The sequence below is a fragment of the Paramisgurnus dabryanus genome, chromosome 4, assembly GCF_030506205.2.
Source record: "Paramisgurnus dabryanus chromosome 4, PD_genome_1.1, whole genome shotgun sequence".
NCBI lineage: Eukaryota > Metazoa > Chordata > Actinopteri > Cypriniformes > Cobitidae > Paramisgurnus > Paramisgurnus dabryanus.
The window spans coordinates 47,077,134-47,101,271 of NC_133340.1; the positions used below are offsets into that span (position 1 = coordinate 47,077,134).

Consider the following 24,138-nt stretch of genomic DNA (forward strand, 5'->3'; position numbering starts at 1 on the left):
CGTCTTTACTGTGAGTGTTTAGCGTGGTCTCATGGAGCAGAATGAACTTCAGAAGAAAAAGGTGTGTGTATATTTACTGCTATTTGCTATGACATCTGCATATGTGCAGTTTTTTACTATAAATGCCGTTTACATAACGTTAATGTGACGCTGGAGCAATACAATACAGATTTACATTCCTTGTTTTGTGTTATGATTCTGACGAAGTCAGTCCTTATAAGCGCCTGTATAAGATAAATACATACCTTATTTACAAATCACTTTGTATAAAAGTATCTGTTAAAAGGTGTATTGTGTGAGCTATTTTTTCATGATTGAATATGTAAAACAAGTCACCTCTTTCTCTGTTGTCACGGCAATCTCTCTCCGCATGCCCTACCCTCCGGTCATCTCTGACCTGTTCTCCCCGCGACCTATCATTGTCATATCGATCACGGTCACTGTTCCTTTCAGAACTTCTATCTCTGAAACTGCTCCGGGGCTCCCAGCTTTCATGTCCATGAGTACCACTGGTGTCACCTTGTGATGCTCTGCTACCACGAGCAGACCCTAAAATATTAAATGTATTTCAATTAACAATAACATTTTAAAAGAAACATCACAATTTTCAGTTTGACTGCAATAGATATTTATACTTTAGCTTTAACTGTTGCCAATCTGCCAATAATAATATGAGGGACCTAAAGGTACAATATACCACCATTTGCCGACCCTGTTAAGGGAGTCAATAAGACAAAAGATCTTCTTACCTTTCTGATCCAGGGAATCTGATCCACGTCCCCTCCCTCTTCCTGTTCTTTCACCTCGAGATTCATTCCTGATCTCCACTCTGGTCTCAATTTTTACTTCTTCCTTTCCATGTCCTCTTCCATAACTCCTGTCCTCCTGGGAAGTTTCCTCTTTTCTATGAGGTTCTTTTCTTTCCCTTTCCCTGTCACGTTCTCTTTCTCTATGTTCCAGGGATTCTTGTCCCGAGCGGTCTCGAGTTTCTGTTGCATATGTATCCCTAGAATCCTTAACCTCTCCACGGTGATGTCGCTCATCCCGGGCATCACGTCTATCTCGTTCACCACGGCGGTCTCGACTGTCTTTGGCATCACAGCCATCACGTACAGAAATGCGTTCAATCTCGTAGTCTCGTTCATCACGGCAGCTATCCTTCTCACGATTCATACGGCTCTCTAGGGACAAACAAGAAATTAAGTAAGTAAACAAGCTTAACCCCCAGGGGTCCAAATACGCGGGGACGCGTTTTGACGTGTTTTCTCCTTATCATAGCAGAATCAACTTAAAATACTCCATCATTAATAATACATCATTTGAAACTCTGAAGGGTCCTCTTTAATTAGTGTACATTCACAATAACAAGAGATCTTTGTGTTTTTGTCAAATAAAGAAAATAAACAGGGTGCACATTTAGACATTTCTGTCTCCGCCAGCTGTCTCTCAAAACACGTTACAAAAATCAGTTGAAACTCTGCGAATACTCGTCACACAAACATGATACACATATCCAAAGAAAGCCTGAAATGTCTACTTTTAACAAGCTAATTATAATCAAAAACAAATATTTCCTGTTTTTATAATCTGCATTGAAGTAAAGAGAGTACCGTTTTTCCTGGATGAGCTCATTATCTCTAATTCGGTCACGCCCACAGGCTGTTGACATGGTAATGAAGAGACCAGCAGTTCCAACAATAATAAACAAAGCGTAAAGTTTGATCAGATTTAAAGACTTTACCGCATGTTTGGATTATAACCTTTATACACACACGTGAGGAATATCTTCATTTATGTCTGGACATTGAGGAAGAGAAGCGTTTATCTTTAACGTTACCTAAGAAGAAGAACAATGGAAGACGCAATGGAGGAGGATATATTCCTGAAGAAACTGTAAGTCATTTGTCTTCATTTATATTTGCTATCATGTAATATGTTATGGCTTATGCAGTTCAGCCTACATAAGCAACCTCAGCAGACTGCGCGCTTCGGATAGAAAAACTTTCGCATTGTTTACAAACGAGTACGCGCGTGATCACATAATGGCGGATTTCATTGTTACATGCTGTACAGTGTTAGACACCGTTATTCACTTTCGTGTCCTTCATGGCAACTTTGAGTAATGCTGCACTGCTGTATCTTTTAAGTGTGTGCTGTAATATGATTCCAAGTTTACATGCTTATTTACAAATGAGTTTGCGCGATCACGTAATGGTGGATGTCATTGTTAGATGCTGTACAGTGTAAGACACAGTTATTCACTTTCGTTTCCTTCATGGCAACTTTGAGTAATGCTGCACTGCGGAATCTGCTGTATTATGATATTGTTTACATGCAACGCATTCCATACTTTCCACGCGACACCGTTTTATTATGAGCGCCGCGTTGTTTCCACGGAGACGCGAGCTCGCGCACATGGACATATGCGATGTGTTTTTAAAGTTCATACTCGCTTACAGAAACGCGTTTAAAACAGAAGCTAGACGATAAGGGGATGGGCATCTGAAAACAGTCATCTGAAAACAGCTTTTTATATAACTAATCATTGCAGATGTTTATCTGAGATACTAATTTAGTTTATGTGCATGATAGTTTATCTGAATATAGTGCTATCATTTACCCATCAGTTATGTATGTAAGGGTATTTCTGTGGACAATTTATACTAACAGCTGTTCATAACTCTCTTACAGGTCTGCGAAGTGGAAAAACATTCACACTTTTTGGACATAAAGTTATATGGTAACATGAGCCACATGAAGTTTACAGCTCTGTTGTTTATCAGTTTCTTATACAAGTTAAGTTTTTGAATAGGGTGTGTTCCCAAATAAACTGAAAATGTCCTACTGACCTTCATTTCTATTTTGATTATATTTTTAACTTCTTAATAAACCTCAAACAAACATGTATACATTTGTCCTCACATTCTTTACTGTAGTTCGCTCCTGCCTCATTATGCAGCTCATTATGCGAGGCTTTGTTTGCTAGCTGTCAATCAATCCTTCTCGCATATGGCCCCTCTTAACAAAAAGTGTCTTACAATTTCTAAATCAATATATTGGTTTATGTGAATGAGTAAGCAGGATGATTTTCACATCATTTTAAAGAAAAATCTCTAGACTACTAGATTCTGTTTAGGAAAGTCTTGTTAAAACATGTTTAGTATGGGTTTTGTGGACTTATATCAGTGACTTAAAATGTTTGCTTTTTTAAAAACCACGCATAAACATTTTTCTCTCAAAAATACAAACCTGTACATACATGTAGCTCATATAATATTTTAGCCCAGTTTGTGCTGAACACAGTGGTATGAGACACTTGCCATTATTATGTTTTTAAGCAACTGAAAAAATACCAAATGTAAGAGCATGTCAGAACCTCTGACAGTGTCCCAAAATGGTCGGACCCCAGAGGGTTAATCAATAAAACTAAATAAAAAAATATATAGCTGAAAGCAGTAATGACGGGCTCTTGCACGACATTGCTACATAGTGGCTCCCAAAAACGATGCACAGTGGCCAAGGGCAATTAAGTAGGTAAATATAAGTGGAATATTTTAGTATTGTAAGTGACCAGTTTAGGGGAAGTAGTTAAAACTAAAGAGCAGGCACGTGCACACATAGACATCAAAGGGGGCTTGAGCACCTGCCCTTTTTATTCCTGGAGAGAAAGTGCCCTTTTTTTCTGGGGTGCTTTTAAAAAAAAAAAGATCTTTATTCATATAACAACTGATGTCTGTCTGTTTCTTGTGTTTTTACTTGTTGCTTATTTTAATTTAACATGAATTCATTCAGGAATAATTTAAATGAGATTTAAACTTTTATATAGAAAAATAGCGCTATTTATGGCACACAAACGGTTAACAGATGAGTCCCGCCTCAAAAATTCACATCGCTAATATGATTGGCTTTACCTTTCCTTAGTCCCCCCTCTCTAATTTACTGCGCTTTATGATTGTTCTGTCTACACTCGTGCTGCATCATTCGCACTTCAAGCGCCAAAGCTCAGCCTGAACAAGACGCGATCATGTGCTTGATTATGCAGGCAGGCTATCGGTAAGTGTTTGAGGATGAAAGCAAAGCATTCTTGTATTAACAGTTTTATGCACAAAATATGGAACACGTTGTTACACATATTGATTCAGGGACATTGTTTTCCATGGCAATCCCATATTTACCTGAAGAGTTGCAAACTTGTAACAGTGTAGTGTATGTAGTTTAAACAGACTGCTCATAAAATAAGAAAGCACAAACAATAAAATAATTGCTAACTGCAGTAGTAAGCTTTTTTGTTTGCGTTTTTTTGTAATGGCTGTTAAATAAGTATAATGTGTTATACTGGAGTGCTGGAGTAGATTGGGAAGAAATCTGATGGTTCAGTATTTTACTTGCCCAGTCTGAATTTTCACTGACATCACAAAAAAGTAAAATATAAAATACAAATAAAATAGGCCTAATCTATATTTGTTGTTTCTGACATGTGTAACCCTCATAAATATGAAACCTAAGATTAAAGGTGCCATAGGATGTGTTGTCATAATATGTTAAATTGTTCTTTGACAATTACATAGAAGGAATGTTGCTTTATTAAGTGCAAAAATTATCCAGAAACGTTTTTACATGTCTATTTACAACCCTAGAATTTGACATTTTAATTAAATGGTCTATTTTTGCCCTATTTGAAAGGGTCATGAATAATAATGTTGAGCTCTGCTCTGAGGCTCATGCCAGAAGCTCAAATTAGTAAACAGACCTTATATTTTGAGCCCTTATCAGACAAAAATACATTTTGAGTAACAACTAACAACTAATCAGCTAAACGCTATGATATAGCATTTATTGGCATGTAGCGCTAACTCAGCAGTCACAACTTTGTTTTTAGCATTTTAACACATTTGTAATTAATGTGTAATTTAATGTTTTCAAAACATGCACATTGTGTAATGGCTTCCTTTGCTGCTCTATAAACCTACTACTAAGGAGACCATGGTGTCTGTGTGAACTGATTATTTTGTAGACATCTTTTGAAAATTAAACAATTGTGTGAGTTTGAGGAAGATAAAATTAATTAACGTTTTTAATAATATTTTTAAAAAAGGAAGTCAGAATTGCGTTAATATATATACTTTTGTTTAAAAAAAAAGAAAAAAATATACATAATTATGAGAAGTGCCCTTTATTTCACTTGAGCCCCTGCCCCTCAAAATGTCTGTGCACGTCCCTGCTAAAGAGCTCATTGTAGTTGTGCATACGTCCTATGGCGTAGCCACAACGGCTTAGGATAAGCATTGGTTTTCATATATACTTCTCCGTCGTCGTCCGCGTTGACATGCAAACACACATGCAGACCGCTGGTAGGCAGTATCCATGTGTGTAACCACAGTAGCAATTTTTTGCCGGCCGCCAACGCCTTATTTGATCTGTTATTGGGTTTTCTGAGTGAAGCATGCTACTGACAAAGTGACGGAGAGAACGAGCACAGCGCCCCACCCCCATGCGAGTACTCTGTTTTTAGTTCTGTCTTTGCTCTCTCTCAGCTGTTTACGATTGGTATTAAGATGTGTTTTCGTCAATCGGATCACAAGTGGATGGGAGACACATCACATTTACACCTGGTATTTAAATCCGTCTCTTTTGTCCACTTTTGACTGCTGCTGTCAAGATTACTTTGAAGGGGTTGGTCTGTGGAGACTGTGGGCGAGTCTCTCTGCTGTCATCTAAACGCAAAGTTTATATGGACGCAAACTAATTATGTAGGAGTCCACTGCTTGTGTTGCAAGTAAACATGCTGCACAGTGTTTTGTACATGAATATGTTACAGCTTTCTCTGATATTTCAGCGCAATTGATGAAATAAGATCACACAACTTTCACACATTTGCAAAATGAAACTACATTGAGTTTTATCAATGAAAGGCTAAAAATAGCGCAGCACACCGTGTGTTCGTGCCAGAAATCAGAAAAGACATAAAACATTGTGCTCAGTACCTCAGATTAGATAAATAGGCGGAGAGAAGGCATTCTCTGGTGGCTGTTTGAACACATTCAACCACATGTGTGTTTACACTACAAAAGCAACCAATTACACCTGGCATTAATGTTGTCCACTTGTGATCAGATCGACGAAAACGCAAGTTAATGCCAAGTGTAAACACACACACCACTGTGTGTGAATTGCAGTCAAAAAAAGATGCCTTATCTTCTCTTATAACTTGTGACAAGCATTACGCACATGAAGTAGGGATGTCCCGATCTCCACTAATAATACGTGGCCGATCACATTTCTGAATCGGACAGCCGATCTTATTACAGCTATTTCATGTACTACGGCTTTTGATCAGTAAGTCCTTATCGATCTAAAATCACTGTTAGTTTGAGTCGCTTATAGCATGCATTTGAAAAAGCAACACTCGTCAAATATAATTATTAAACATATTCTTTATTATCATGAAAATACCTGAAAAGATATGAAGAACAGCAATATAAATACATCCTTCAGCCATTTCATGGAGCTGTGTGTCATCACAGCTGCGTGTGTATTGTTCTTCGTCTACAGCGCATTTTGAGTTTCTGCACGAGAGCGCCCCCTGGCTTTTGGATGTAGTGGCATTTCACCGTAATTCATTGAGAAACATAGCAAGCATTATCGGCCGATCGATCGGGGCATCCCTAACATGAAGTGTTTTTTGTGTGTTGACAAATCCTTTACGATGTCCTTACAGCCAGGATTCCCACACAACACTTCCGCTTAAAGGGGACATTCCATGAAAATCAGACTTTTTCCATGTTTAAGTGCTATAATCGGGTCCCCAGTGCTTCTACCAACCCAGAAAACATGAAAAATAGCAACCCTGTAACTTTGTTTTGGAAAGGCTCTCTTTGCAAGCATGTGAATATATAGGTCATTCGGATTTCGCTCCCTACATGACGTAGGTAGGGGATCTTATTATAATGATACCGCCCCTTCAACTGCGCTATCCAACCATGAACGGCCTCAAGAGTGCAATAGACAGAGAGAAAGAATGACTGACAGCAGGACGCGTTTGTATTCCCTCAAACACAAACAGGAGTCTACAATCTTATAACTTGTAGTTTTAAAAATCTTTCTAAAGATTGAATTAACGTTCTAAAGGATTAACCTTACCTTAGTGCAACAGAGAGAGCGAGTGAGTGAGAGAGAGCGAGGGAGCGAACGAACGAGAGAGAGAGCAACGCGACGGTTCGCTTTCGAGTATGTTGTTTAATATTTTTCTCTGAAGTTTATATGAATGAACACGAGGATTAATGCACTGCACGAGACAAAGTGAGAGAACAACGCGTATTCACTATCATACACAATAAGCATAAATATGTTGTTTAATGTTTCTCTTAAAGGTATAGCGGAAGATTTTCCCGAATTATTTAAAAGAACCGCCCCTCGATATTTTTAAAAAAATGCTCCCGAGAGGGAACGCCTGTTAAACGCGTGCACGAGACAGAGAGAGAGCATGCAGGAGCTCAGTTCTTCTCTTTGCTCTGTTTACAAGTTTCTGTCGGCATGTTTACCGTGTCTGTGCGGTTCGTGACTTGTGCCAGGGCTAGCATCGCAAATCATAGCTTACATCAACTTTTACTAGCAGTGATTTTAAATGGATTTCTCCAAATAGCATGACAAAATGTACCTTTCCAGTAGAAACTTTGCGTGGGAAGCCCTACCTGTCCTCTCCCATAAACATTCTTCTGGTCTTGTTTCTTTATTTATAGTCCTTTCTCTTCTTGTCATACAATTCGTAGACACTTTTTCTCTTGCGACCCTCAGACATTTTGAAAAAAACACAGTGAGAACGCGACCTTCAATGAATGGTTGAAACCGTAGCACAACACACATACACGTGAAAGTGCTTATGTGCAGAAAGGGAACGTAGAGGCGAGCACGTACGACGGTTATACGTCAACATATAATCAGAATGATTGACATCTGGGATGACCAATAACAGTGGTGATCCACCCGGAAAACGAAAATCTTCCGCTATAAGTTTCAAATGAATACAATGAGTTACAAGATAGAGAGTGAGAGACTGACAGAAACGCGAATGTGTTCAATATGTGTACACAATAAACTTAAACATGTCATTTGATCTGTTTCTCTAAAGTTTAAGCATTAAACGTGTTGTTTTATCACAGATGATTTAAATGTGCTCGTGTGGTTTGGTCAAAAAGTAAACTTCTGAGTGCTTGTGGAAGTGGATTTTATTGTAACATGCTGAAAATCATTGTGCCTGTTTAAACCACTGGCAGCAGCATGAGACCTTAAAGTCTTTATTTTTATTCCACAGTGTTCCACATCTGCTGATAAACATGTATTTAGTATGCATAAAACAGATGATTGACTTTTTAAACTTGTTCAAATATATAATGCTGAACTTAACTTACTAACTTCTTTCGAATCGTGAGAATATCTCCCTCTCTTGTCTACAGCGTGAGCGCTTGAGACTCCGCCCACCTAAGCAGCTCATTTGGATTTAAAGGGATACACACAAAAACGGTGCATTTTTGCTCAGACCCATAAAGTGCCTATTTTAACATGCCACAATAAATTACCTATATGGTATTTTGAGCTAAAACTTCACATATGTACTCTGGGGACATCAAATATTTATCTTAAAAACGTCTTGTGGAATGTCCCCTTTAAGTCAGATTCATATAAATAGGTCCCTAGTGCTTTTATCAACCTATTTTTTTTTAAAAATAACAACCCAGGAACATAGTTTTGTTAAACTATTCTCTGCAAGCATGTAAAAAATAGGTAATTGAAATTTGGCTCCCCTTATGATATCAAAAGGGGATCTTTCTATAATACCGCCCCTTAATCGACACTATCCAACCACGACACTGCCATTGGGTGCAGCAATAGAGAGAATAGGTGACAATTTCAATTTCAACAAACCACCATCATGGTGATCAGAGTTTGTATTTCATCAGCTTATTTGCATTTAAAAGGACACATCCAAAAACGACAAATCTTTGTTCACACCTACAAAGTGGCAAAGTTAACATGCTATAATAAATTATAATTTAATAAATTATGGTATTTTGAGCTAAAACTTCCCATATGTTCGTACCTCGGTTCAGACGTCACGGTTCGGTTCAATTTTCGGTACAATGGAGGGAAAAGCAAAACAAAAAGGCAAATGTTTTTAGTACTTAAGATAATCTTAAAAAAATTTAGGCTTGTGGAATGCATTAATAGGTGTGTACGACTTCATGAGGCGCTGCAAGAAACGACAAGTGGATGACGTCAGAGTAACGCGAGAGCGATTTGAAATCAGCCTCCTCCGCAAGATTTCTTGCGGTACTCTGACGCTGATGGTGCTGTGTAAAGTTGAGAACACTTAAAAAACTGAAAGCAGCTGAACTCGACAGAACTGCCCTGTGTATGCCTGCGCTTCGTCCATTAATTGTATATTAGCAGGACAATTTATCTCCTACTTCTCAGCGTGAGAAATGTGTGGCGTGTGAATTGACTGAAATGTGTGTGTCTCATGATGAGCCCTGATTAGATGTATTTCCACTCACATACCCAACAACTGCTGAAAACGCCGACAGTCCTCGTCTTTTCCACCACTCTTTCTCCTGTACTACTGGAACTGACTGGAAAACTGAAGTTTTGCCAAACTTGCGATTTTAAAGAGGCCAGCGGATCCTCACCACCATTTGCCATACTCGCTGTAGCTGCTATCTCGCTCACTCACTCACTAGACCGTCAACCTGACAAAAAACTATGGGAAGCCGATCTCCTCAAAAGAAGGACAAAACTGCGCCACTCGATTGATCCGCGCTGCGCGGACCAATTATATGCGCGGCCCAATGGACAGAGCCGCACGACTATCTGGATAGCGCAGAGATGAGTTGTTTACTTGCACCACCCGAATGGACAGCACAGCGCAGACCAATTTGGACAGCGCTGCTCAGATCACAAACCGACTCTGATGGAGTAATTTACCCACAATTCTCTGCTAGTGGGACAAAACAGTGTTAGTGCTGTCAAAACATTATTAAATATTAAAGATAAAAAATATCATTATTCGACTGATTATTTATTGGCAGGCAACTTGTGCAAATTCCACTCCCTCTCTCATAGAAGCAACTTAAACCATTTTGCAAGATGCAAACAACGCTGGTCCAGAAATACTTCCTGTTTCAGTTTGTAATTGTTTTCTTTATTTCACATATATCTTAAAGATGTTTGTTTAACTTTTTGATTCAGTTCTATATGTTCTTTTGGTTGTTGTATTTTATCCCAACGTGTTAAAAAACTGAAACACGAAGAGCTTCGACCAGTGTTGTTTACGACTTGCAAAATGGTCTATATAGCAGTGCTTGGTTATTGGGAACAGTTGAGATATTATCAAATACAGCTTATGTCACTTTATCAGTGCGGGACTAACAAACCACATTTCCTGATATGTCAAGAATTGCAGCTGGCACTACCAGAAAAATATTTGCAAAACAATTGCATAATGCTATAATGTCATTATTAAATCATTAAAAATAACAAAAATTAAATAATAAAATAAATGTAACTGCAATGCATAAAGTATACAAATGACGAAGCAAAGCAGAATCAGAAGTGTGTTTAAACGGACGTGGCTCAGAACTGACATCTTGGCGTACAGGAATTCAAGATCCAACATGAAGTGGTAAGTGTCAGTAATGTCTATTTGAACACTATTATGTGACACACTGTACAAGTTTTTTTTTTTTGCTTAAATATTAATTTTACTCACAGCTAATCTTATCCGCGTACACCCACTTTATCCGGTTTTGAAATTGTGAAATTGTCCAAAACAAATTGTTCATAAATCCCCAAAAGTCCAAGGAAATGGAATATCAAAGCCTTTTAATCCAAAGCGATTTGTTCGCCTCACAATTTTGATGTTTCTGACCGAATTATGATATAAATACTGTAAAAAATTAGTTCACTCCCGGACATTCGTTCGACTCTCACTTCTTATTCAAGACTTATAAGACTACATTTGGGTGTCACGTTTATTGTGCAACGTCTGATGATCAAATACACCCCCTTGTGGAATTTCAGCAGTTTCATAAGAGGTTAAACATGATCCAGAAGCACAGGTGTTTTCCTTGGGCCAAGGCTCATTTAAAATGGACTGTGGCAAAGTGGAAAACTGTTCTGTGGTCAGACGAATAAAAATTCTTTTTGGAAAACTGGGACGCCATTTCATCAGGACCAAACGAGGACAAGGACCATCCAAGTTGTTATGAGCGCCCAGTTCAGAAGCCTGCATGATGGTATGGGGTTGCATGACTGAGTGCGTGTGGCATGAGCAGCTTACACATCTGTAAAGGCACCAACAATGCAACATATGCTCCCATGCAGAGGTTGTCTCAGGGAAGACCTTGCATTTTCCAACATGACAATGCCAGACCACATACTGCATCAAGAACAACATCATGGCTGCGTAGAAGAAGGATCTGAGTACTGAAATGATCTGCCTGCAGTACAGATCTTTCATCCATAGAAAACATGTGGTGCATCATAAAGAGGAAGATGCGACAAAGAAGACCTAATCCTCCTCCAGCTGTTCCTTATATGTACATTTTCCTTTCCCGGCCTTTTATTGCTACCTGTTCGAAATTTTTTGGAATGTGTAGCTCATATGATATCTAAAATGAGCCAATATTTGGCATGACATTACAAAATGTCTCACTTTCAACATTTGATATGTTATCTATATTCTATTGTGAGTAAAATATAAGTTTATGAGATTTGAAAATTATTCCATTCCTTTTACTAATAATTTCTACATTGTGTTAACTTTTTTTGATTTGGGGTTGTAAAAAGCAATAACACTTTGTCATTTTATATTGGTCTATAAGAACTTTCAGGTCCGACTGTGTGTCAAATTACTGATTTGTTCAAGTTACTGATTGCAGCTATAACATCAAGCTGCTATTACATAGAACAAATACTGTTTTTAGAATCTAACTAAGCTAAAAGTTTACACGAAAAGTAAGCAAGTTATGTTGTGATATAGATTAATAAGGGAAGGCAAGGCAAGTTCATTGGTATAGCACATTTCATACCTGGAGGTAATTCAAAGTGCTCTACATAGAAATGTATAACAGAAAACAATCTAAGAATCTGTCAAAATAAAAACATTTAAAATCACAACAAAAAAAGAAACATGATAATTTAAATTATTAAAAGAAAATTTTTTGTTTAATAAAAACTGTTCAAAATGTGTTAAAAAGAATTAAAGTGATTGGAGGTAAAAGTGCAGTCAGTGTGAAGCAGCAGAGTGCTTATTTGGTAAATGCATAGTTAAACAGATGTGTAATGTGATTTATTAAAAGTGTATACTGTTGAAGCATATCAGAAATGCTCTTAAGAATAGCCTTAAAGGGGACAGAGAATGGAAAACCATTTTTACCTTGTCTTCGTTGAATAATGGTAGTCTACCCGCATTCACAAACATACAAAAAGTGCTAAACATGCTGAGCATCTCAGTCTCATAGAAATTCCTCTTTTAGAAATGTCAGCCAGAAAACGGCCCAATCTGAAAAACTGATGCTTATGACATCACAGGCATCTCACTGCCCCTCCACTTTAAAATAATTGGCTACATTTTTTGAGTGGCAGCAAAGTCAGCCAATCAGTAATGAGATTGCAAGTTAAGCTAGTAGTGGGAGGTAAACAGTTCCAAACCACTTGTTTAAAATCCCCCACCCTAATAGATCTACCTGAGAAAGTTTTTTAGGAAGCTTTTAAAGCATTACAGACCCAAAAAAAAAATGTGTTCACATCACAGAACAAGGATAAATACCCCGTTCAATCATTCTATGTCACCTTTAAGCTATGACTTAAGTGTCAAAAAATTCTTAGTAAGGAGTAGGACCAGTCTGAGTGTAGGAGGCATTTATAAGGAAGCTGAAAGCAACTTTCAGTAAAGTATAAGACTCATTCTTAAGTGCTGACGTAAGTGATGCAAACTGAGGACTACATTGATTTCAACCTAAAATGGCCACCCTTAATATCTGAATCAGCCCATAGCAAACCTGCAACGGTATACAGTCACTGCAGCATGTGACACAACACATTCATGAATCATGAAGACATTACAATTATATAAGTATTTAAATATTTTTAACAAATATGTCTCTGTGCTGTGATGCTGACGGAAACAAGATTGAAAATTGTCCAAATAGCCTTTTGAGTCTTAGAAATTGTTCAGCTGATTGAAATCAACCTTTTCAATGAATTTGGCTATTAACTCTTTCCCCGCCATTGACGAGATATCTCGTCAATCTGCAATACTGCTATTATCCGCAACTTATAAAAACCGGAAGTATTGCCCTAGGGCAAACAGCTGTATGTCCGTGTATGTTTTAAAGATCGCTCTGCATCTCATCTCTATCAAAAGTCCTTCACAAAAATGGAATTATCTCACCTTTTTGCTCAAAATTTGTTGTTTTTGATGAAACCTACACATATTTGAGAGGTGATAAAAACAGAACACATAAAGGTAGGATGAAACTGATTTTTTTTGTTTGAAAGCAGAGGGTATGTTCTTTTATTTAATATATTGTTTGTTTATATATTTAAAAAGGAGAATTTTCTGGAAGGCATTAAACTTTTGTGAAAATCCTGAAAAATGCTGGCGGTGAAAGAGTTAAAGGAAGATTTGAGATTGGTATGGTTTTGTCCAGGTTGCTCTTTTTTAGAAGCTGCTTAACAACTGCCATTTTTAGGGACTCTGAAAAGTGCCTGTAAGCAGAGAAGTGTGTTATTTTTTGAGAGACCAGTGGCCGGTTGCATAAAACTTTAAGACTAGTTTTAAAAGTTAGTCATGAATTTTTTTCTTCAAGACCGATCATAACTGTTTTAAGTATGTTACATAGAAAGGTAGATTGGTCTAATTTAAATCCAAATAATAAGAATGATTAGCCCTAACTAATTGCTAGTTAGTAAGAATCATTCTTAAGACGCAGTCTTAATGTCACGGCTATGTTTATGCAAATGGCCACAGTTTCTAAACACTTAAGTACCCTTATGAGGGGGACGTCACGTGACCCAGAGTGAGATGGCTGCTTGAGTTCTCGGCTCTGCTCTAATATTCATTTATTTTGCATTTTATATCTGAATGTTTTGTTCTAATTAACCTTACAACTTTTAATTATGTTTGACCCCACTTTGGGTAAAGATTTTCTGATTTTCGAATCAACACGCTCGCAGAAATCAAAAGAAAAATACAAAAAGAAAGCCACTAATCACGCCGCGTTAGCTGAAGCAATTGGACATGGCGCTGGTACTTTCTGAATTAAAAGCCAACGGCTCTCGTCTTGAGGGAATAACTGGATCTAGGGTTGTGCCGATAGACGATAGTATCGTGTATCGACGATCTTCAGACATATCGGCAAAGGCAGGCTTTCATGGCGATAGTCATGACGATAGTTGGCGAATGGTTATTATTATTATTATTATTATCATCATAGTTTTATATTAACACCCACAATTCATGCTTTTCCTCACATGAAGGTTTGTGGGCTTCACTTTACGTGGAGAGCTTGTAAAGAGAGAATTCCTTCTTGTACGTACCTGCACTTAATGCGCGCGTCTTGGTCTCCTTCTTCCACTAAATCCAGCGCGCCCCGTCATTAGCAGCTGCGCTTCTCTCTGTCACACGTGCACGCGCTCTCGCGTCTGTCCGAAGTCTAAACATAAACTAAAGTAGTAATCCTTATGTATTTGTTCAGTTTAATGCGTTTCGTGCGAGCTGAGGCAAACTTTACTTTTTGTTTAAAATATGACCCGCTGCATATTAGCGCCTCTCTCTCACTCTCGCGTACGTGCTGAAAGCTGCGCTCTGTCCGAAGTCAGATCACTAGGTATTAATCCTGTTTATGATATGCATTTCAAGGAGTTGTAGCAACACGTCCCTCGTGTTTAATATATGATTGTGTTTAAGATATGATCGCGTTCCGCTGGACCGATGCGTTTAAAAAGGCACCTCATGAGAGCACCACTGCTTCACACGTGTAGTCTTCTGCAACAGCACTAAACCAATGCATTGAATTGTTTGTATGTGCGCGCACGTGTGTGTGTGTGTGTGTGTGTGTGTGTGTGTGCGCGCGCAGATGCATGTTTTTACAGTTAAGTAATCATGATAGGGTTTTAATGACGCGCTCGCATTAATGGCATCAGGTTTAAGAAGGTTGCGGTCATGACGCTGTTGCTCTTGTTTTTTTTGTCCACCCATCAAGTGACTTGTTATGAGTAAAAAATTAACAAATAAAAAAATGAGTAAACGTCTGCCCTGATGTCTGCCCTGCCCGATAATATCGTGTATCGCCGATCTCACAGGCTGACGATAGGACGATCTGAAAATAGGGCATATCGCCCAACACTAACTGGATCAGTTTCTTCCCTACAAAATTCATTCGCAGCTCTCACTGAAAGGATGGAGAGCATTGAAACATGTTTAACGGAAGCTGAAGGAAGAATTTAATTCAAACAGTAATGTCTGCAAAGCACAAGTGAATTGGGGAGAAACAACAGTCCATTCGCAGGGCTCTCAAGTCTCATGCATTCACTGTGAGATACACGCATTTCAGTCAGTTTACACACTCACACTTGTATTTGTAAGAGACTGATAACTTTTCCTGCTATATACAATTAATGGACGAAGCGCAGGGAAGTTCTCTGTCGAGTTCATAGCTGTCTCGAGGTTTTCTCGCGCTCCTCTGATGTCATTCACTTTGATGCGCGGCACACGCAAGGACGGGACGAAAGTTAGAAGATCAAGATCCGATAAATGCAGTAAGTAACGCAGGTTTCTTGAATATAGCCAAATACGTGTTTAAACATGTTTGATTTATTAAAAAACTCCAACTGCTTTGCAATCAGAAGCTTTAGCTTACCTGAAACTAGGGAAAGTAGACTAGAGGCTTCCTGAAATTAATGAAAGGACTAGAGATGTATTTCATTATTATTACCATGTAGTACTGAACATACTCTTATCTCTCTCTCACACACAGCTTAAAATACACGCTGATGGCAAGTTCTGCAATCCTACTGTATATAATACAAATTTTATTTTAATTTTGATATATTTTTATTTTTATATGTCGATCAATTTATTTAATTTGGATAAATTTGTCTGTCTTTTATCCCATTTACCAATTGTTGTAATTTATATATGTGCTGGTCAGTTATGAACAATAAGTAAGATTTCTGCTAGCAAAAACTTGAGAATTTGGTGGGGCAGAGGGGCAGTCCTCTAACAGATGTTATCTCACTCCAAACTTTAAAATTAAACCTGAGTGCATTAGGCACAACAAACTTGATCAGACATTTAAGTTCATCTCCTGATAAAACACAATGAGCATTAAAAGTCTGTTGATAATGCAAAACAGGCAAGACCTTCAACCCTCACTCAACCATCCATGTCATGATCTCATTTAACCATGTTTGTATTGAATGTAGCCTACTGCACAGTTACTGCTGTTAATTTTAGATGGTTACAGTTATGGTTTTCAATAGCCAAAACCAAGTTTAGCCTGTTAAATAACAAATAAACATCTTGTTTATGTATACTTTCATTCTTTCTTGTTTGATGCTTGATAAGAAAAAAATTTGCTTGTAAAAAAAATCTGTATAAAAATCGGACATGAAAAATCAAGATTTTGCATCTCTAATACTGACTAATGTGAAACAACTTCAGTCAAAGGCGGAGAACTTTGAGAACAGAGTTTGACGAAAAATGTGAGAATAATTGCCCTACCAGAAAGAGCGGAAGGTTCTGGTCCACTTGCTTCGTTTCTCCGTTTCAGCATTCCTAAATGGCTAGACGTGACCGCAGACTCTCTCAAACTGGATATCGAAAGGCCCAACAGATCTTGTCCTTTTGCGCCTAACAATTCGAATTCACCCCCAAGGAAGTGTTCCGATTACCTTTTGGCACTTTACAGAAAAATAAACTGTTCTGAAGGCGGCAATGAAGAATATGATAACCCAGGATGGCATGAAGCTTCAGTTTTACTCAGACTTACACACCAGTGTACTGCAGAAACATTGCAAGTTTACCTCAGTTGTCAAAACCATGGCCTCTTTGTGGCTTATATCGGGGATCACCTACCCTGCCCAGCTTAGATGCTTACATCAGGGCAAGATCCGCTTGTTCAATGACCTTGTTCAACTCAGCTAAACGTTTCTGGACTCTTTGGACAGATAACTTTCTCATCGATAATGTACTCTCTATTTTTCGGAAGAATTCTTTCTCTCTGAGCCCTTATTTTATTGAGACTTTTAATTGATAAGCCTTTTAATTTATTGTATTTTTTATTTTATTATATTTATTTATTGTTTATTCATTTTATTTAGAATATTGAGCATTGTTGCTTACAATACTCGTTATCCACGACATTTTCTTCCTTTTTTCGAAGGGGATTTAAATCCTGTAGGGTTATAGAGTTGCGGCGTTTCCCTTTTAGTTTATTTTTTTATTTATTTTTTACAGTTTTTTCTCTCTTATTGGGCGCAGTCATTTTAATTATTATTTTACTTTATAGTTTATATAGGAGCGACTCTTGAGGAGGCTATCTTCCTCAGTGGCATCAGTATGATAACATGTTTATTACTTTCATTCCGTGACTTTTTGTTGTTCTTTGTGCCCTACCGTTTGGGGATGGGGACTGGGCTTTTCTGAGGAGTGGGCTTTCCTGGGGTAATTCACTGTTCAATCTGTGGTAGGGGTGCGCAGGGCAAAAACTAACGCGGGTTAGTTGTAACACGGACTGTTTACATTGTTGTATAAGGTTGAGCGTTGTGTTTTTACGATATTTTTTCACACTGCCAAAAGACGATCTCCCGCAAATGATTGGAAATGTATAATGTTTTTCCAGAAAGTTATTGATGAACGAGTGTTTTGGTGGCATGTAAACACATTTTTCATCATGTTTTTTTCGGTGTCCAAGTTGGGTTTGTAAGATACCAAATCCAATGCTATGTCATATAATCAGTGTCTTGTTAGCTAAACACAGCATCGTTTTGAAATATGTCTGCAGCTCTTGGCAACTTTTTTGGTGGACTTGAAAATATTTTGACCCAGCAGGATTAATTGTAATGCTGTGTTACAACTAACCCCTCAGCACTTACGATATGAAAAGCGCTAATGTTAGCATAATTCTTGCTGTTGTTTTAAATAGGCTACACACGAATGATTGCTGGGTGCCAACACAATAAATGTGCCTGTCTTATCAAAAATCGTGTGTAAAATTTATTTTTGTTCATATCTTTAATATTGATTGAATAAGATCATGTCAAAGATTGAAATAATAAATTAAACGAATTGCTAAAATCAGGCTTTGATGCTCATTATCTCAGAATTAGATTTTTGAAACTGTAGTATGCAGAGGTGGAAAGTAACGAATTACATTTACTCACGTTACTGTAATTGAGTAGTTTTTTTGTGTACTTTTACTTTTTTGAGTAGTTTTTAAAATCTGTATTTTTACTTTTACTTAAGTATGTTTTGTTTAAAGTATTGTACTTCGCTACATTTTAAATCATATCCGTTACGGAGTAAAAAAATATTTTAAAAAGCAAGGTGATAAAGACGCGCAACGGATGATTGATGGGCGGGGGAACGCGCAAAGAGAACCACGAAGAAGGACGAGACAGGCGCGCGCTAATGCAGACCCGCCTCAGTTCAAATCTTATGAAAGAAACCCCTGGCGACCACTTTCCACTGACGAGAAGCGATTGTTTCATTCCTATGAAAGGTAGGATTCATGCTCGAATGCGGAATTCCCGCAGGGTTTTTAATGCTCATTTGCACAACGCGTTTTTAATACATACGCATTATCTTCAGAGGTCTAGCAGCTTCGCGTCAAGCCAAACACAACTTAAGAACGTCCTCGAGAATGCGCAGGTCATTAGACATTGCAGAGAGAGAGAGAGAGAGAGAGAGAGAGAGAGGGAGAGAGAGAGAGAGAGAGAGAGAGAGAGAGGAGAGAGAGAGAGAGAGAGAGATGAGAGAGAGAGGAGAGAGAGAGAGAGAGAGAGAGAGGAGGAGAGAGAGAGAGAGAGAGAGAGAGAGAGAGAGAGAGAGAGAGAGAGAGAGAGAGAGAGAGATGAGAGAGAGAGAGAGAGAGAGAGGAGAGAGAGGAGAGAGGAGAGAGAGAGAGAGAGAGAGGAGAGCGGCGAGTGAGTGAAAGAATAAAGGTCTTTGACATCAGGTACCAGCTCAGGGAAGCTAGAAGCAATAAACGTGTCAAAACTATATAGCCATGGCACTCATCTCATTATATGCTCATTTAAACTATATATAGTTTAATAAAATAATGTATGTTACCAGCAATACATCAATTACAACCTTACTATAGTGATTGTATTTACTAGCTGCTGACCTCATATTATTTTTGCTTTAAAAGTGCATAACTCACATGTTGAAAATAATTAAACAATTCCATACTGTAAATGTTTCTTAGTTTAAAAAAAGCTTTTTATTTTATTAACTTTTTGTTATTGCACTTTTATTGTAAAGATGTTCCTACAAATAAAAACAACTAGTTTGAGATTTAATTATTTTCTTGTCCTTTTACAAGTAAAAAAAGTAACTTTTACTGTGAGTAAAGTTAAAATGACTTACTTTTTACTTTTACTTGAGTAGATTTTTAGACCAGCTTTACTTTTACTCAAGTAAAAATATTATTAAAGTAACTTTACTTTTACTTGAGTACAATATTTTATTACTCTTTCCACCTCTGGTAGTATAGCAGTGAACTACACTGCGACCTAAATGGATATATGCATATGCAACCTTTTGAAATGCCATTGCAACCATAATTTTTAATGGGCCGCAAATGTATCACTGATTATTTTTGTACCTACCTTATGTTTTAGGCAATATGTTATGATTTACTATGAGCATTTATTAAAACTGAAATGTGTATTTTAAAAATACGTTTTATAACGTGATCCGATTTCAACACACCAAGTTGGCTTCATTTTGCAGTGCGATGCGAGTAGTGTCTCTCCCGATGAGTTCTGTGTGCGTTCGTGTTCTCCCTTTTTCTCTGTTGAATTGGGTGCGATGCGAAGTAAGCTCAGTGTCACATTGTATCCTTCCACGTTTCTAAACTTGAGCAGAGTTTCACCATTATAGGTCTTCACTGAGGATGCCGGACCTGTACGGTTCCGGTTTATATTTTAAATGGTCCGTCAGGTCCGGATCTGATTAATATTGTGTGTAAAACCAGAGTCGATCGGAGAACGGCCATGAGCCAGGCCCGTCGCCAAGGGCTGGCATTAGGGAGCAGTGCCCCCCCCAGATGGACACAGCGTGCCCCCCCTGATCGTATGGCCAAACTTATTATTAAAGATAAAAAAATACTGCGTGAACTTGAGCACTTTCATTACATAAGAGCTCTCGCCCTCTCTCGATCAATATGCACCCTCTTCAGTACTATTTAACCACAGCAAAGGTACTACTGATCTCTACAACGGTAACTTAAAAAAAGATCTTTAAAATTTATATCAGATAAATTTAACGCATTATTACATTAAACGAAATAATATAAGACATAATTATATGAAACAAAATAACATTTCTAGTAAAACATCTCCAAAATAGCCCCTGTAATCCTTTCTTAGACTCACCTAATTATTTATTCAAATACAACAGCCAATGGCAAGTCTCCAGCTGCACACCTTTCAATACGTTTATATTTTGGTATCAGACGTTCTGTTTATTACAATAAAAGTGTTTGGTTGTAGTATGGTACATAGTAGATATACATGTACCATACATAATATGGTTATACAGTAAGCACACCATATTGTAGGTTTATATTTCACTCGTTATTCCTTTGGCCAGGCTGTTTATTGTAATTGGCCTAAAAATCAAATTTTGGCAGTTCTGTGCTATCATCAACTCATTCAGATCATGTCTGAGAAAACCTCACACGCCAAAATCTACATGAGGAAAGATTGAGTTCTTATGAGATTTTTACTCCCGTGACCCGCTGTGATTATTTTAAGGTGAGTACACTTTTATATGCTACAGATCACTTTTGTTTTATTGCTACCTGGTATGTATTGTTGTTATTGTGTTGTTGGTGGAAATGAAGACTCGTTACATCATTTATAGGCATGATGTAACTTGTGTTTTGTTGTCACTGTAGACTGGACTTGTATTGTTCTATTTCAATTGAATTTGTTCAGTCTGTGGCCATTTCTTAATCCGAAGTCTGCAGCCACCGGAGGTCGCATTTGTAGGATGCATACGTCATCAAGTCTTATTTTAGAATTTTAACCTTTATAAAGTTTACTATTATTCTTAGTTGATCGTAAATTCTTGTAATATGCTTATAACTTGTGAATCTAATACTCTGTTAACTTAAATAAACCAGTCTTGTTTACGAATTCAGCCTTATTTTTAACTTATTATTAAATATTAATAGGGTTCGAGGGGTAACATGTTTAATCCTGATGACAGCAAAGCCACTGGTGTGTTTCAATTACATTTTTGGACCTCTGATAGGATTTTATAAATTTTAGCTTTAAAGCTGTGCCACAGGTTGACCCAAACTTTAAAACCTGTACTTTAAATTATGCAAATCTATGAGTCTATCACCCTATATGCATTTGTTGCACATGTCAGTATGCACAAACTTTGAAGGAAGTTATAAGACTCAACCTCCTTGACTAATTCTACGCATAAGATAGGCAACCCAAAAAGACTCAATTAACAAGAAAAACAACATACTGATTCAGCAATATATCTTATAAATTAGCCATAGAGATTTCCTAAGCTGGTCAGCTGTTAGTTAAACAATCACTATAGTTACACTCTTAAAATTGATGTGTTAAAAATTTACACAAAATATGTATAACAGGATTCTAATAAATTTTTATGTTGGAACTGACACATAATGTGTAAATATTATGCTTAACTGCTTACACAATGAATGTGTAACACACGTTTACCAGTACACAATACAATGAAATGTATAATTATTCTAATATAATTACGATTTATATTTAAACGAAGTAACATGAAATTTTTTTATATAAAACACTATATATAAAAAAGTGATTTAGGCAACGTGCACTGACAATAATTATCCTGTACTTTTGTTTGTTATAAAAACAAAATATCATATATAACACATTCCTTTATCAAGTATAAGATGTTTGTACAATAGGAAATATACAAGCAAGTTCGGTCAAAAGCACAAATAAGGCTGCGCTTCACCACAAAGTTAAATAAAAAATATGCAACTTTGTCCTTAGTCAAAACGATTTGCCCAGGAACAGATAATATATTTATGTGACCAAAGATTGTTCAGAACAAAGACAGTACCGAAAATAAAATGTATATAACACTGTTTGTTTGTTTTTATTTACACCACTACTAACACATAACACCCAGCGGTGATTTTCAGAAGGACTCGCCGAGATCAAGCTGCGTTGGGCGGGGTACATGAGCGCTGAGTACCCGTTGGTTGTCTGGATCAGAACTCCGAAAGAGTTGGAGACTTTTTAACAGTGGCGGTTCTACACGGAGGTCAAGGGTGGCCCGTGCCTCTGTAGACATGTCCCTGGCCACCCCTGTGGCCACCCCGTGTTGACCAAATAAAAAAGTATACATTTATTTTGATTTTACACGCGAGCGCCAAAAGCGGAACTAATGCGACGAAACGTTCTACACGGGCAAATTAGAGCGGCGCACCCAACCACTGTAGCCGCCTGTGGGTGCTGCTCGGCGAGTGTCTCAATTCGTTCCCAACTTCCCGATGTTGAGAATGTTTGGGCACTAGTAAGGACTCTAGCTGACTTGACATTGGGACACTGTTCACTTGTTCTCCTGGGATGTGGCTGCAATAAGCGTGTTGTGATCATTTACAGCTGTTACTCATCAACAACCGGCAAAACCAACATCTCGCTAACTTTTTAAAGTTTACACATTGTAAAAAGCGCTGTAATTATGCTCTTACATATACGTGCATAAAATTGGAGGAATATAATTAAATGTTACATATAAAAATGTTTACAATTTAAAATAAATATTTTAAATGTTGATTAGATTGTGGTCCCTAACTGTCTAGCAATGTGTGTTTATATGTAAACTAAAACAAACGTTTGTCTTTATAAAAGTTTGCATTTCATAAAGTTTATTGAGTAGGCTTGCATGCTTTTCGGTTGGGGGCTTTAGAAAAGAGCCCAGCTCCCCTTTTGCACCTGACTCACTCTTGTATTAAATAAAAAAGTATATGATTGTAAAGTAAAATAAAGTTTACGGGGTGGTTTCCCGGAAAGGGACTAGTCCTAGACTAAAATAAATGTAAGAGCTGTCCAAACTGAAAACAACTTGCAATGCCATATCTTAAAATACACCAGTGCCCTTTGTTTTGCTTCAAAATGCACACACAAGTAATGTATAATGTATGTTAAAACTAGTAATATTTCCTAATTAAACTAAGGCCTAGTCCTATCTTAAACTAATTCCTGTAACCACCCCATAATCTTTAAATATAATTTCTTGCCATTTTTTTATGTGCCCCTCTGGTAAAACACTGGCCCCTCATTGGCCCCCCTAATGAAATTTGTCTAGAACCGCCACTGCTTTTTAATAAACGCTCTCTTTATAAACCGACCACAAATGTGAACTTTTTATACATACATTCTCGCCTAAAAAGCTTTTGAACATACATTTTGTGAGACAATAAGAGTAATACTTAAACATTATGCAGGCTTTCTCTTCCATTGGTGGCTGTCGTAAGTTCACACGAGTCCGCTACTGATGACGTTTCACATGGACAGACAGCTACGCATTATTGTATATTTTTTTTCGTGTGTTATTTTTATTTCATTATTATGAAATTCATGATCATTATTATCGAGTCTGTTTTGTATTTGTTTTATTGAAAGAATAAAAAACAGACAACGCATATTGTGTTGCGCCTGCGCTGTGACGTTCTTTTCCAACCGCCTTTCCAGTCAAGACGTCAAGAATGTTTCTGTCTGCATCAGGTAAGAAATTAAATTAAAAATTACAGTTATAATTGGATATCTATTTCTCATATAGTGTAAGAATCTTTCGTATTAATTGTGCAGGAGACTGTTCATTTAAACTTT

General features: G+C 37.5%; 1 protein-coding gene across 9 annotated transcripts in view; it reads right to left on the bottom strand.

The window, feature by feature from the left end:
• Positions 1–24,138, bottom strand: part of zc3h13 (zinc finger CCCH-type containing 13) — a 301,826-nt gene that overhangs the window by 54,894 nt on the left and 222,794 nt on the right. For all 9 annotated transcript variants that reach the window (XM_073814423.1, XM_073814422.1, XM_073814421.1 and 6 more), the window contains 2 exons: positions 750–1,181; positions 337–549 (listed from right to left, as the gene is read on the bottom strand). In XM_073814423.1, the coding sequence (XP_073670524.1) occupies positions 337–549; positions 750–1,181 (645 nt within the window). The remainder of the gene's footprint in view (positions 1–336; positions 550–749; positions 1,182–24,138) is intronic.